The 16150-nt window shown below is 33.4% G+C and overlaps 1 protein-coding gene across 1 annotated transcript in view; it reads right to left on the bottom strand.

Annotated features, from left to right (window-relative positions):
- The window catches only part of TASOR (transcription activation suppressor), a 74652-nt gene that overhangs the window by 43744 nt on the left and 14758 nt on the right, over positions 1–16150 (bottom strand). Inside the window, 6 exon segments of the mRNA XM_074284422.1 lie at positions 783–820; positions 4198–4322; positions 9502–9663; positions 10337–10428; positions 10984–11056; positions 13696–13788. Of these exon segments, the coding sequence (XP_074140523.1) occupies positions 783–820; positions 4198–4322; positions 9502–9663; positions 10337–10428; positions 10984–11056; positions 13696–13788 (583 nt within the window).

Raw genomic sequence — 16150 nt, 5'->3', positions numbered from 1 at the left:
TAATATTATCTGTTTCTTTTAAATAACATCTTATCCCCTCCCCAAGTTACTGCCCTATACCTAAAAGACCCCTGACCCAATCCTTATACTTGCTTCCTTCAAATCTCAGCTCAGGAATCATCGCCTGCAAATTATTCTCCCCACCACATAAGTACTTTGTATTTATTGGTAGATGTGAAGATTATGGTCTCCCTTATTAAAAGCAAGAACTGTTGGGTTTTTATTTTTATTTTTATCCATAATGCTTGATGCTTGGTACGTAGAGGAGGCAGTTAATAAATGCTGATACTGATTTTTGACTTTGAAGTCGGGGTAACAGTTTTACTTTGAATGGAAAAATACTCAGGAGTTGAGCAAAATTTCTACTACAAATTACCAAATTCACTTAAACAGAAACTAAAGCAAGGGTGTCTCAAGCTAGACAGGTGATCTACCAGCCTAACTCCAAGTCAAAAGTCAAAATCAATTAGGTTTCTCTCTTATCGCTGTCTGGTCTTCTATCGAGTTACCAGCACAACATATGCTTAGAGACACAAGAAAGAAAGTATACTCACATGTTCATATCAACCAACTTTTAGAAGAGATTTCAGACACGATTTGCCCAAGTTGCACTGAACCTTATTATCGAGTGATCAAATTTCAATAACCCAAGAAAATGAGCTATTCATCATTTGCAGACACATGAACATCCTACAAATCCATTTAAAATTTCAACACCTTCATACAAAATTATTCTTTCAATTAAATTACTAAACAAAGGATAAGTGATGAGGTTGTCTTACCTGTACCTGTGTTCCTTTCTACATTAAAGCTATTAGACCTGAAATGGGGAAAAAATATATACATATATATTACTGTGTTAAATTATTTTTTAGACCTCTATTTTAACTCCAAGCAGTATTATTCACATTAATGGGATTCTATGAGTAGTGATTAAATCTGTTAATACTGTCCCCTTAACATAAAATTGGAAAAGTCTATTCAATTAATATTAGAACATATTTTACAAGACTTCATAGAAGGACAATTAGATAAGGTTAGATAGATTGTTTCTTATATTACACATCAAAACTTTAAACTACAAGTCATAAGTTCACACCACCCTCCACCTTCTTTTTTTTGATGAGTTAATAGGCCAAACCAATTGTAGCAGCAATGACCTACTGATATGAAAGTGACCAAACTTAGCATAAAAATGGGATGCCCTCATGAGATGGAAAGTCTCCCAGTTTTTGCTGCTCCTCAGCCCCTTCGTCCCAACATGAAATGGTGACTATCCTCTATCACCCAACATAAGGAGGTACATATCCCATAACAACTTAGTATAGCAAAGAAGACCCTTGCCTTCAGTATCCTATGACCATTAGCCCCTCTAGAGAGTCAAGAAACAGGTTTGTCAACCACGAGGTTCCATATTTTGCTTGGCACCATTTGTATCATCTGGGTGTCAAGCATTATAAAGCTAAAACTCTGGAGAAGTGAGCATCTCAAATCATGAGGAAGATCTAAGGTTCCATTCATTGAAAGAAGCCTGGTCCCCTTTAATAAATGGTTCTTGGCTCTGCTCCTCAGTGTCTTTCATTTCAAACAGAACATTTTTGGACCCCACATTACTTACAAAGCAGTGGTGTGACTGTTTTTATTTTATTGGTCCCACCATTTGTATAGCATTGCTTTGAACTTTACTCTTTACTAACGGCCTGCCATATGCAAAGCCCTGTGCTAAATGTAAGGCAAGAGACTCAAAATACAACTGCTATGGTGTTCCCAAGAAAGTAGGAGCAATGTGGCATTTTCCAACAAAGTATATTCAAAGAATATGGTCGATATAGGCAAGGGTTACAGTAAACTATAGTCATTTCCAGATAAGATCATTCCTTGCTGGGGAGAAAATGAGAAAAACTTCATGAAAATGGCATTTGAAGGAGAAGTAACATCAGAGGAACATCTTTCAGATGCTAAAGTACAAAACTGATTTATGCCTTTCATTCCTATTTAGGAAAACTATATGATGCAGTTAGGCCATAGAAAAGAATAAGTAAAGGGGAGAACTGTGAAATCATTGGGGGAGGAGGATCTATTAAAGGTGGAATTCTTTCTATCAGTTGATTTCTTGGCTTTGCTTCTCAAGAAATGAATCAAAGACTCAAGCTAGTCAGGCCAAACAGCCCTAACAATTTAATTAACAAGTTCAGTGGAGGAAGGTTTCTCACAAGTGGTTTGCTTGTTTTTTTTGCCTTTAAGATTATAAAAAAACTTTTTTTTAATCACCTTTCAATTCTTAGTAACATTCAAGATACTACTGTTTCTTCATCAACCACTGAAACCCAAAAAGGCAGCACTGTCTCATCACAATATTCTCATGATTTGCATTAATTATTTGTTCAAAAAAGTTGACAGGGCAGCTAGGTGGTGCAGTGGATAGAGCACCTAAATTAAATCTGACCTCAGACACTTAACACTGCCTAGCTGTGTGGCCCTGGGCAAGTCACTTAGCCCCAATTGCCTCAGAAAAAAAAAAAAAAAGAGAGAGAGAGAGAGAGAGAGAGATGACAAATGTTCCACCTTATCTGTAAAATCACTGTCTTTTTTCCAAGGAGAAATACTACAGCCCTTTTAAGCTTTTAGACTGGTATTTCTCAGATCATAAGAATGAAGAAGCATATTTATACTTATTGATATTCCACAAGTATTCTCTCCTCAATGCAATGCAGCTCAGAACCTGCTCATCTGCTTCAATTCCTTTCTACAAACTCCTCTCAAGAAAATCTAGCCATAGTGAAGGTTAAGTTTTCAAAGCTGAGGGCAGTGTAAACACAGACCTGGGATGTCTTGCCCCACACCTATTTCTGATCATGCATGTCAAATGAGTCATGACTGGCAGTAGTCTAGAATATGTCCCTAACCAATAATATAGCTCTTTCCAGAATTCACCAAACCTATTTTACATCATCAGATCTTCAATCAATCAATAAGCACCATTTATTAACCATGTAGGGCATCGAGTTGGAGGTTAAGGCTGTAAAGCCTACTAATATTTTCAAAATTTCTGGGTTTTCCATGACTAGGATGCCATATTGGTGGGTCCTGAATAATCAAGGATGCAAATGCTTAAAACAATGTCCCAAAAGGGACAGCTAGATGGCACAGTGTCTCCACAGCATTGGAGAACCTGAATTCAAATTTGGCTTCAAACTCTGAACACTTACTAGCTGTGACCCCAGGCAAGTCACTTAACCCCAACTGCCTCAATAAAAAATAAAATAAAATTACAATGTCCCTGACTTCAAGAAACTTATTAATCTGGTTGAGACGAATGTAACAAGCAAAACTATAGCATAAGGCAAAGCATGTGATAAATGTTCAATAAAGCAGAGTATGAACAGGGGCTTCTTAGAATTTATTCAAATTATCACACACACAGAAAAAAGGAAAAAATTTTCTATTTTCTCAGAAGTTATTCAATACTAATATATTTCCCACTACTAGTCCATTTAGTTTGTTCTATTTCTTTCTCTGAGAATAGATTATTCAAGATTTCTTGATCAATTCAAAATGTATGGTTTATTTGTTTGATCATTATATGTTCTACAACATATTCCTCTATTTCTTTGATATTCTCAATGATAACTAAGCTCAGTGGTATATGAATTTTGGTGTACAAATTTTTAAATTTTCTTTTGATTTAGTTGAGTTCATATTGTTCATATTGTATTTTTTGTCTTTTAAAAAAAATTGACTTAAAGAACAACTAATTTTGTTCATCTTTTCAAAGGATTGGCTTTTACTTTTGCCATTTTAATAATTTCTGTTTCCAGTTCATCTATAGAAGGAGCAAATTGGAGGCTAGAAGGAAAATATTGGGAAAAGTACTGGTGACACAAAAATATGTACTCATGTATCTAAAAAATAAAAAAAAATTTTTTTAAGTGGAAAGGCGGAGACAGATAATATAGACAAGAAATTTAGCATAGTAATTCAAATAGTATGGGAACTTAAATCACCTAAATAAATTCAAGAGACAACCAAAAAAGAAGAAAAACAAAAAATAGCTCTACCACACTCTTAGAGATGAGTAAATCTTAATCATTTCTTGAATACAAAAAATAACTGTTGGCTATCAGGTATAGGTTAAGACACTATGCTAAGTGCTATACTTAAAAAGAATTCACTGCAACCAGCACACAAATATCTTACCTTGATGAAGTTAAAAACTTGGGAGCGGGCACATCATCTTTATAAGCAAAAGATACAACAGCATATGGACACACATGTCTTGGTCTTCGCCTTAGCTCATCAAAGCCATATTCATAAAAGTAATACTAAAAATTTAAAAATATATATTAGATTGATTTGAAAATAATTATTAGGATAAGCTTACATATTAAATTCACTATTGTAGCCACTTTTAACAGATATATTGAGAGGGTGTTTGTGATACCTAGATATAAAGTTATATCACAAACAAGCTAGTATTGCTAATTCAAGTGGGAAAAAAATCTTTGTAGTTAAGTTTCTCAGTTATTGCTAAGACAGAAAAGGAACTGACTAAAATTTACAATAAAAACCAATTCTCTAAGTAACAAATCATCAGAACACATCAATAGTCTACAAAACTACTATAAAATAATCTATAGTGCTCTGTGAAAAGCTGTTCCAAATTAATAATATAAGAAATACAAATTAAAGTAACTCTGAAATTTCATTTCCTACCTATCAGATTGGCAAAGGTTATTAAAAAAAAAAAAAAAAAAAAAAAAAAAAGGAAACTAGCAAATACTGGAGAGCCTGGAAAAACAGGCACTTTTATGCATCGTTAGTGAAAATATAAATTGATAGCAAACTAAAGTATTCCTGTAGAGCTGTGAACTGACCCAACCATTCTACAGAGCAATTTAGAGCTATGTTCATGGGGCAACCAAACTATCTACTGCTAGACCCTCTGGTCTAGCAATACTACTACTAGATCTGTATAACCAAGAGATTATTTAAAAAAAAAAAAAAAAAAAAGAAAGGGGGGGGAAGGATTTACATATGCAAAAATATGTGAAGTCCTTGGCAAAATATTAAAAATTGAGAGGATGCCCATTAACTGGGAAATCGCTGAACAAGCTGTGATATATGAATGTAATGGAATACTATTCGTATATGGAATATATATTCAAAAAGAAACTGGAAATACATGTATAAACTCATGTAAAATAAAATGGGCAGAACCAAGAAAATATTGTACACAGTAACAACATTGTGTGATGATCAACTTTGAATGCCTCAGCTCTTCTCAGCAACACAATGGTACAAGACAAGTACAAAGTACTTGTGAAGGAAAATGCTATCCACATTCAGATAAAGAACTGACAAATATAAAGTATAGATCAAAGCATACTTTTCCACTTCCTTTATTCTTTTTATATTTTTTTTCTTTTTGCTGTAATAGCACATGTTAACCTAAATGAAACTGCATACCATTTTAGGAAGAGTCAAAGTAAGAAAGAAAAACTTAAAACCCAAAATTTTGTAAAAACAAATGCTAAAAATTGTGTTGACATATAATTAGGAAAATAAAATACTACTAAGAAAAGAAAAAAAAAAAAGGAAAAAGAAAATGTGAATTGACAGAGCCATTCTGGAAAGCAATTTGAAACCTTGTCCTCAGACTTACTCAGCTGTGCATATGCTATGGCCTAGCTATATCACAGATGTTCCCCATTCCTCCAAAAAAAGGTCGTATACACATGAAAAAACTTACATGCACATCTTCTTGTGGTGGCAAATAACTAGAAATGAAGTTTCCATCAACTAGGGAATGACTGAATAAATTGCCATTGCATACGAACATAAGAAATAATGATTTCAGAAAAACCTTGGAAGATTTGCATGAACTTATGCAGAGACAAATGAGCAGAACTAGATCTCTCTCTCTCTCTCTCTCTTGCTATGTGTGTGCATATTTATAAAATATAACAGCACTGTAGAAATTGACAATCTAGCAACATTTAGCAACTCTTATCAACACAACTGACTAGGACCCATGAAGATGAATACTATCCACATCCCCTTAAAGAGAGTTGACAAATAAAATCTATGCAATGAGACATATTTCTGGATATGACCAATATAGGAATTCTTTTTTTTAATGAATGGAGGGGAGAAAAAAAAAATACTTGATAATTTTTTATGTTTTTTTTGTTGTTGTTCTAATGCCCTTAGTAAGAGGGGGCATTTATTTTAAAATGTCAATAAATTGATGACTTGAATTTGAATTTCACAAAAGGTTCTAAAGATGATTTTACAAAAGTAAGCTCAGCTTACAATACCCCAAGTATATTACTACTACTACATTTTTATAAAGCATTTTAAGATTTTCTAAGTACTTTACTCACAAAAGGAATAAGTGAGATGGGGAAGACAAACATTACAATTCCACTTAATGGATGAGAAAAGATTTCAGGGATTAAGTGACTTTTCCATGGTCCTCTAAGAAATAAGTTCCTTAGGCAAGATTCAAACTCAGGTCTTCTGACTCTAAGTTTAATATTCCATAAATAGTAATATAACTAATCATTAGTTATTTGTAATACTTCCTAAGGAGTCCTAAAGAAAGTGTACCAGCAGCACTTTCTCCCTGAGGAATGATTGCATAACATAGTTTTCCGGAATGAAGTACAACTGAAAGGTTAAACTATACATATAAAATTGTGTAACAAATGCTTCTCTGTGTTTTTGTAAGTGGATTTCTAGTTTAACTTGAGAAAAAGCAACTGTCAAGATATTGTTGTTCCTAAAATCAAGTTAAAAAAAAAAAAAAAAAGCAGGGTCCAAACTAGGATTAGTGGGAGATACAAAGCCAAACAAAATAACACTTAAACATCCAAAATTTCCCTTTCAAAAGTTCCAAGGACAGCTTTGGGAGGCTGTACACATTAAATGATACTGCCATTATTCACATATTCTTAGAATTGCTTTTGTTTAACTATCTTCAAAACCAGTTTATAAGCCACATAAGAAACTCAGCATATCCTTCTTTATGTAGTTACACCTTGTGGTCATCCATCTTATCACATTTGTCTGCAAAAAGACAACTATTTTTCAAAAGTCAAGTACAAAAGATTTTCCCACCACTACAGCTAATCAAAGAATATTGAGACAACTTGGAATAGGGAGTTTCAAAAATGTCTGCAAGGACAAAAACAATTATACCTCATTTAATTGCTCGTCACAAATATTATGATTATTTTGTTGTTTTGTTTTGTTCCTTACATAGTGAAGGTTTGTGGCAACCCTGCATTGAGCAATTCAATCTATGCCATTTTCCAACATGTGCTCACATTGTGATTCTTATATTTTGGTAATTTTCAATTTTTCAAATCTTTCACTACTATTCTATTTGTTATGGTGATTTGTGATCGTTGATATTTGATATAACTATTTTAGTTGTTTTGGGAAGCCACAAACTACACTGACATAAGGCAGTGAACTTAACTGATATGCTGTATGTATTCTAATTGCTCCACTATCTCCCTCTCCTCAGACAAATCCCCCATCTCCTGAGACAAAATAATATTGAAATTAAGTCAATTAATAACCCTAAAATGGTCTACAAGTATTTAAATGAAAGAGTCCAATTAATGCAATAAACTTCATTGTTATCTTACTATAAGAAATTGCTACAGCTACCCCAACCTTCACCAACCACAACTCTAATCAGGCAATAGTTATCAACATCAAGACAAGACCTTCCCTCAGCAAACAGATTCTGACTCACTAATGACTCAAATGAAAGCTAGCATTTTTTACCAATAAAATATTTTAAAATTAAAGTATATACTTTGCTTTTTAGACACATTACTATTATTATTAGTAGTAGTACAATAACATAGTATTATGAAAACACAACTTTTATATGGACTTCCTTTATTGTGTTATTTATTTTATCGTGATAGTCTGGAATCTAAACTAAAATAATCAAAGTACATGTGTATAAACAATCTCCCAAGTCACAACTTAGAATGGAATAAAACTGACTTAAATATTTCAATTCTCAAATACATGGTTTATTTTTTTAAAGTCCTTACTTTATATGTCCATACTTCATGTAACATCATAAATAAATCTAAATCTTTACATTTTGCTTAACTACCTTTTTAAACAGTTTGTTAGTGGTTATATATAGCTATGATCACACACATTAGTCAAGGATTTGAATTACTCTCAAGTTGCCCCAATTTAAGCATAAATTTTAAATTTTTCCTATGAATTCAACCAATGAACATTTGCTGCAGAACCACAGCTTTATCCTGGATGACAACAGACATGACTTTTATCTCAAGATGCTCATGATCTAGTTAGAAAGGCATGTCACTCTATCCTGACAAACTAAATGATAGGAAATATGATGAATCACCATATGAGTGGTGCTTTAAAATATAAGAGGCATATTAAGAGAACGTTCATTGAGTGAGATGAGGGATGTTTCATGGAATTTAAATGAAATGGGCTTTCAATTACAAAACAGGAAAAAAGCTTCAATGGTAGGAGGAGGGGGAATGTCTAATTTATACACCATACCAGCCTGACTGAATTCAGGAACAGAGAGGATTATGAAGGTGCTTAATGCAAAGCTTTCCTCTAGGTAAGAGGAAAACATGGAAGATTTTTAAGCACAGAAGTGACATGATAAAAGTGGTAAGTTGGAAAACTAATCTAACAGTAGAAATAGCGAAAAGTGGGAAAGCAATAGTACAGACATGACATTTTACTGGCCCGGACCAAGGTGACAGACTGGAAGCAGAAAGTCTAACACTGGCTCATTACAAATAGACAGGATTGTAGAACTGAGAGGACATTGTACACAGCAACAAGATTATGTGATGATCAATTCTGACAATCATTTTTACAATGAGATGATTCGGGCCAATGCCAATAGATTTGTGATGAAGAGAGACATCTGCATCCAAAGAAAGACTGTGGGCACTGAGTGTGGATCACAATATATTATTTTCACTTTTTTGATGTTTGTTTGCATTTTATTTTCTTATTTTTTTTCTCTTTTGATTGGATTTTTCTTAAGCAACATGGTAATTTCTGGAAATATGTATAGAAGAGTTGCACATGTTCAACATATACTTGCCAACTTAGAGGGGGGGAAGGAAAGAGAAAAAAATTGGAACACAAAGTTTTGCTAGGGTGAATGTTAAAAATTACCTATGCATATGTTTTGAAAATAAAAAGCTTTATTCAAAAAATAAATAAATAAATTCACAACTGGTTCAAAGTGAGATAAAGAATAAGAAAAAGACAGAGATTTGGAGTTAGAACATCTCTAAGACTGAACTTTGCCACTAATATTTATTGTGTGATCACTGAGAAGTCTCTTCTCCAGGCCTCAGTTTCTTCATCTATAGAAATCAAAATGTAAAACTAAATGTTCTCTAAGTAGCTCTAACCACTTGGATCTCATCATTCTATGGCAGAAATCAGGGCAACAATCCATACACATACCTGAGTAAGCTCGAAGGCCCTGTAAGCCAACAGGGAAGTAATTCTATTTGCATTCTTTGACACATGACACTCGTGTTTTGGTGTTGGATCCAAAGAACTTTTATTTGCTGCATTTTCTGTATTTTTAACACCCATGGGATCATATATGCTTTTCATTTTTCCCTGAAATAAAGAAACACAAAGTTTAAAAGTACAACTAACTCCTATGACAAAAGATACAACATTAGTTAAGGACCACATAGAGTGCTCATTGAACACAGAATCCCATGCAATGAAGCATATTTTTAAGAGTACTAAACTTTTAACCAATATAGAAGCTAAGGAAAGAAAAGGTGAAATAGAGGAACTTACTAAACTGCATGAACTCACATACTTTCAGACTTTTGATCAGTGATGCTGATTTTTTTCCTTTTTTCTTTTTTTGCCTTTAAAAAATACTATGTCACAAAGAATGGTTCTTTATAAGGGAGAGGATTACAAAGGAAACAACAATGATGCAAAAAAAGAATCAATAAAAACTAAGTTTAAAAAAAATTGCTCAGATTCACAATAAATCTTCAAATAAGATCATCTATAATGTTCCCTTCATGAAAATGAAGTATTAGCAAAACACTGTCCTTTTTCCTTCATTTTTAAGCAGTGAAAAAGAGGAAAGCTTTACAGAAGGCTCATTAACTCTGCTTAGTAATTAAAATGTTTGGCTTAAAGTCAACAACCAAGGAACTTCCAAGTGCCTTAATACCAATACCAGACATATGGAACTTGAAAAATCATCAAGAGTTTAAATAAACTTCTAGAACTTAGTCAACTAAATGAGGTGCAGAGTTGAAGTTACCTTTATTATTTTAAAAATAATAACATCACCCGTTGCCCCAGCTTCCAAAGGATTAGCCTGTAATAAATCAGCATACCTGGAAAGATAGATACCTAGAAGAAATAAAAATGTATAGAATGAATGTTTTAAATCTGCATTTAAATTTAGAAACAATAAACCATGAATGAGAAAAAATACAAAATGAAAAATCCAAATAACTTAAAAATTTGAAGGACTGATAAAAGTTCAAAAGAACCCTTTTTAACCCCTTGATTCTGACTACAAGGGGAGAGTGGTTCAGACTTAAGATATGTCCCCAAAATAACTTTCTTTCTATGAAATCTTGTTTAAGGAAATGTAAAGAAAAAAAAAAAAAAAGATAGATAATACTAAGAGGCAAGTTAAGATTTCTAAAAGCTAATTTTTTCTGTTTTGGTAATTACATAAGCCACATTCCTTTTTGAGTTTGTTTTTTTTTTTTTTAATACCAAATACAAGTATTTATGATGAAGTTAACATTAAAACATTCTGAACTTAAAAATTAAAGTTAATGTGCAGGATGGCTAGATTTAAATATAATATAATATAATATGTGATATAATAATATAAAGACTAAGAAAGCATTACACTAAATAGGTAGGCAAAAGTAAACAAAGAAAAAAAATTACCCATGGAAGGGCTTCCAAGAATTGTTATTTTGGACTGGCCCACCTGTAAGCCTTTTTCACATATGCCTTGTACCTAAAGTAAACAAAAACACAATCTTATGTACATAATTAGCATGATAATATTAATGGAATAGACCAAGTTTTTACCATATAAAAATCAAAATATAAGTTACATTGCATGCCCCCAAAAACTAAATAATACCAGGGTCTCACACAAAGTCCTATTCTAATGCCTTATGATGGCATGTTATCCAATTTGTGCTTTCAAATGTTTTGTCAGCATAGCACATGCCAGGTCCTAAAATGAACTGGAAAGGTTTTAAAGAAGAAGTTGATTCCAAGGTCCAGAGTGACTAAATTTGGAGAGGCTTTTCAGAAAACAGGCTGTCAATTCATAGCAATTTATGAAGAACTCCTACAAAATAAAGCATAGAAAGTGATCTATAGTAGAGGATAGAATACACGTGGATGAAATCAAGAAGCTTGGAAATATTAAAAGAGCAAATTATTTCAAGCATGATTGAGAATCATTGTGAAAAATCAATTTTGCTTCCTATCAAACAATTCAATTCCAAGATACATTTGTAGTGCTTTATATACATAAGTACTCAATAAAAGTTAAATGACTTATTAAATCAAGCATTTCTTTAGGAACTGTGCTAAGCACTAGAGATACAAAGAAGAGCAAAAACAATCCCTGCTCTCTACCAGCTCACAGGCTTAAAATAACTAACTATATACAAACAGTATCTATTCTGGACAAACTGGAGATGATTTCAAGGGAAAGGTACCACTATCAAAGGGGACCAGGAAAGGTTTCTTGCAGAAGGAAGGACTTCAGCTGAGGCTTCAAGAAAGCCAATGAAAATGCACTCAGGAATTTGGAGTGTGCCATTGGAAGAACAATGTGACTGGATCACAAAGTAAGTAAATGGGAAGGAACAAGTAAAAAACTTAGAAGCAGGTTATGAAGGGCTTTAAAAGCCAAATATCATGGAGGATTTTATCATCAACAATGAAGAGAAGAGTCAATGGATTTAATTCAAGAAAAGTAAGGGACACAATTAGACCTGCACTTGACAGCTGAATGTTAGATGAACTGAAGTGGAGAAAGTCTTGAGACAGGAAAGCAATGAGCAGGCTAATTTTGAAGAAATATTTCACTTGATGATGTCAGAAGTCAAATTACAGAAAGTTAAGAGGATAAAAGGAAAGGAAGGATTATCAAGGAAGAGACCCACAAAAACAGAGAAAAAACATGATAGCTGGGGGAGATGAAGGGACTAAACAAAGTTTTTTCAAGGATGAATAGAAAGGAAATCCCCCTAAAGAGTTCCAAAATACAATTAGTAGTTCTAGTATTACTTGTTTATTCTGATACAAAACAAGGGCATAAAAAAAAAAAAAAAAAAAAAAAAGTGGTCATGTTGGTAAAATATGTTCAACAGTGAAGTCTGTATCCCAGAATACTAGCAGGAAGCAAGGTCCACAAAATTAGATGTGAATAGTTAGCCATCAAAACTTATCCTTTAAGGTTGAAAAATATAGCATTTATACAAAAATCATGTTAGAATAGATGAGTAAAGGCATAAAAGTTACACCAGAGGAAAAAAATAAATATTAAAGCCACACTTCAGAAATTTCACACCCACTAAGACAAACTTCTTTTACTAAAGAAGAATCCAGCTCCAATGCTCCAAATCAGTGTCAGCAACACTGGTTCTTGCAGGCTCTGACAGCACCAAGCACAAGCTGTAGAGAGATCCTTCTACAATGAAAAATGTTTGAAGAACCAACATGTAAAAGGGATGAATGTTGTAAATTTAAAAGAGAATGCTCAGAAGCCAACTAGATATGTGGGATGAAGTTGAATTTACAGTAAAGGATGATCCAAGGTTGCAAACCTTATGGCAAGGGAGACAGACTACTCCACTAAATAGAAAAGATTAGAGGACTATTGTGTTTGGATAAGAAAGATAATGAGTACAATCCTGGACATGCTTACAGGGCATCCAAGTCAAGATGTGAATATCCAACACATGGTCATTCAATCTACTTTGACATGATTCTATTTCTTCAATACTATGTTAATTGATTGCAAGACATGACTCTAACTCTTGGATTACTAATGATTAATGTTTATTGACAGCTTAGAAACTACATAGTTCATAAGTAATCTCTGTCCTCTTTTCTATCAGCATAGTTGCAAAAGCCCTCTTAAAGGGTGGCATACTACTAGAGTGAAATTTGCACTTTTATTTGTTTTCTAGATTCCCAAAACCAAAGAATCCATGAGTCAAAGACTAAGAATTCTTCCATATTTTAAGCAGAATAGTTGAAGGTGGGGAAAAAAGGAGAAGCACTCTATAATCAAAGACTTTACAGAATGTTATAACCTCTTAGATCTTATGATACACTGAACTAGCATTGAAGAAAGCAAGGTTACCACCACATCATGAGTCACAAAAAGATTTCTGAGAAGAGTAAACATACATTTAAAACATGAGGATTATGAAAAATTTTTTCTGGATTTTACAAGTAGAAAAAGTACTAGTTATAAAATTATAGCATAATACTTACCGAGTCCCACTGTGCACTTCAATGAAGACTATCATTATATCAAAAAAACAAACTAAAAGCTCCAGAAATTTCAAAATTATTCAGTGATTAAAATGTCCTGACACTTATTTTTTAATAAATGGATACACTTACCTGAGGCCTATCAACCATCAGAAATGCATAAGATTCTGCAAGTTCTTTATCTGAACGACCATCAAATCTCAGTTCTCTCCGTTTCTCTGTGAACTATTAAAAATAGAAATCTACATAACCCTTCATAGGTGACTAAGGCTTGAAATAAAAATACCAATATTCTATATAATTCCAAAAGCTGTCAGTTTAGAAAGCTCTAATTAATTTATATTTAGTTTTCTGAACTCAATTTTCCAACATGATTTCTATCTCAACTACCTTTCTAGTGTTATACCACTAGATAGACACCCTTCTTTGTCTATATCCACATTTCCATTAACATTATATAAGTATTTTCCATTGCTAGGAATATACTCTGAAAATGTTACCTCAAAAAAGTTACTGTTAAAAGATGTATATAACAGCAATATAGTTGGATTTTTTAAAAAGGAATCTAAACGTTGAACAGTAAAAATGTAACTAATATAAGGTGCAGCACGATTTACTAAGTCCTTTACATACAATTTTTTTCATATGAGGTTTCCCAACTACTCCATCATTATTATCCCCATATTTCAAATGAGTAAACTGATGTTCAAAGGAGTTAAAGATTTCTTCTGAATTACAATTACTAAGTATTGAAGGCAAGGCTTCAACTTAATAACTTCTAATAACTTATCCACTACTTCCTACCACTTTTTCTTCTAATACTAAGAAAACAATTCAATAAATTAGGATATATTAACATAAAGAATTCCTAAAATGCAGTAAAGGTCACCAAGAGGGAATATTACAAAGAACTATGGAAAGGTACATATAAAATAATACAAAGCAAAATAGAAAAAAAAAAAAAAAAATACACCCTACTAAAACCATGAAAAAGTAAAAGTTAATTCTACCAGAAATACAGCAATTGACAAGTTTAATATGTGGAAAACAAGTCTAATGCTTATATTGGTATTTGATAGTTTTGTAATAATTTAATATTAAAATTTAGACTAGTCTCCAATTCTCACCTTAACTTTATCTGAATCTCTATATTTAAACCACTCAAATTATTGGCTTCATGTACCACCTCTGACTTGTTCGGTATACATGATAATTTCTCAGTGTAAGTAAGGCCCTCAGCAGCAGAAATGGTGCTGACTCACTTTGGTAAAGGGAGAGTCTGATCACCTAAGAATTTTCTATCCCAATGAAATTACAAGTTGAATCTTTATCCCCATAGAGACATATAAAAAGGCAGTAAGAGCACGGTGAACACTTGAGTGTGCTTACCTTGCACACACTATGCTCCAATTGCCAAATCCTGTATACTATCTCCATCAAACCTACCATCCACTAGGAAACTGCAACTATGAAGTTCCGAAGTGCACATGTCACCAGAACTTAGGAGATCTTTCTGAGGATCTTAATAACTAAGATCACCAAAGAACCTTTACATCAACCCAGCAAGGTAGGCTGGCTAAGCCTCCACTCACTACGCTGCCACCTTGGTTCAAGCCTTCCTCATTTCTCATCTAGATTATTGCTACGTTTCTAAACTGGTCCTTCTACCTCAAATTTCTTCCCACTAGGTTCATTCTTAATACTGCTGCCAAAATAATTTTCCTTACATCAGATTTGACCATAACACTACTTTACTCAATGAATCAGAGTGATTCTCTATGACTTCAGGATCAAAGAAAGATCTCATCTCATAACTCTCCTATTCAACAAACCATAGGGATTCCTATTAAGGAATCATATCATATCCCTCAAGGAAAAACTCTGATATTTCTTCATTGTTTTTAAAGCCCTTTGCAAGGTGGCCCCAACATGCCATCCCACCCTCGCTGGAAAGTATACTCTCCTAACCTTTACAATCCCAACAAATTTTCATTAGTCAACATGCTTAGCAAGTGTGTTCCTCAGAACTGTGCATATCTAGCAAAAAAATATGTACCTCCTAAATGCTTACTTACAAGCAGAGCACTACAGCTCCAGCTCCATGCCTCTACATTGGCCATTCCACATAACCAGAATGCACTTTCCTCACCTCTTCCTCAAGAATACTTCTCTCCAAAGGACAATAAAACTATGAGTACTTTTTGATCCAGCAATGTTTCTACTGGGCCTGTATCCCAAAGAGATCATAAGAGAGAAAGGGACCCACGTGTGCAAAAATGTTTGTGGCAGCCCTTTTTGTAGTGGCAAGAAACTGGAAACTGAAAGGATGCCCATCAATTGAAGAATGAATACATTGTGGTATATGAATGTTATGGAATATTACTGTTCTATAAGAAACCATGAGCAGGATGATTTCAGAGAGGCTTGGAGAGATTTACAGGAACTGCTACTAAGTGAAGTGAGTAAAACCAAGAGAACATTGTACACAGCATAGCAAAATTATGTGACGATCAATTCTGATGGACGTGACTCTTTTCAACAATGAGATGATTCAAGCCAATTCCAATAGACTTGTGACAGAAAGCTA

This window comes from Sminthopsis crassicaudata, chromosome 1 (assembly GCF_048593235.1).
Source record: "Sminthopsis crassicaudata isolate SCR6 chromosome 1, ASM4859323v1, whole genome shotgun sequence".
NCBI classification, from domain to species: Eukaryota; Metazoa; Chordata; class Mammalia; order Dasyuromorphia; family Dasyuridae; genus Sminthopsis; species Sminthopsis crassicaudata.
The sequence above is the reverse complement of the archived record's forward strand: the minus strand, read 5'-3'. Positions and strand labels throughout refer to the sequence as shown.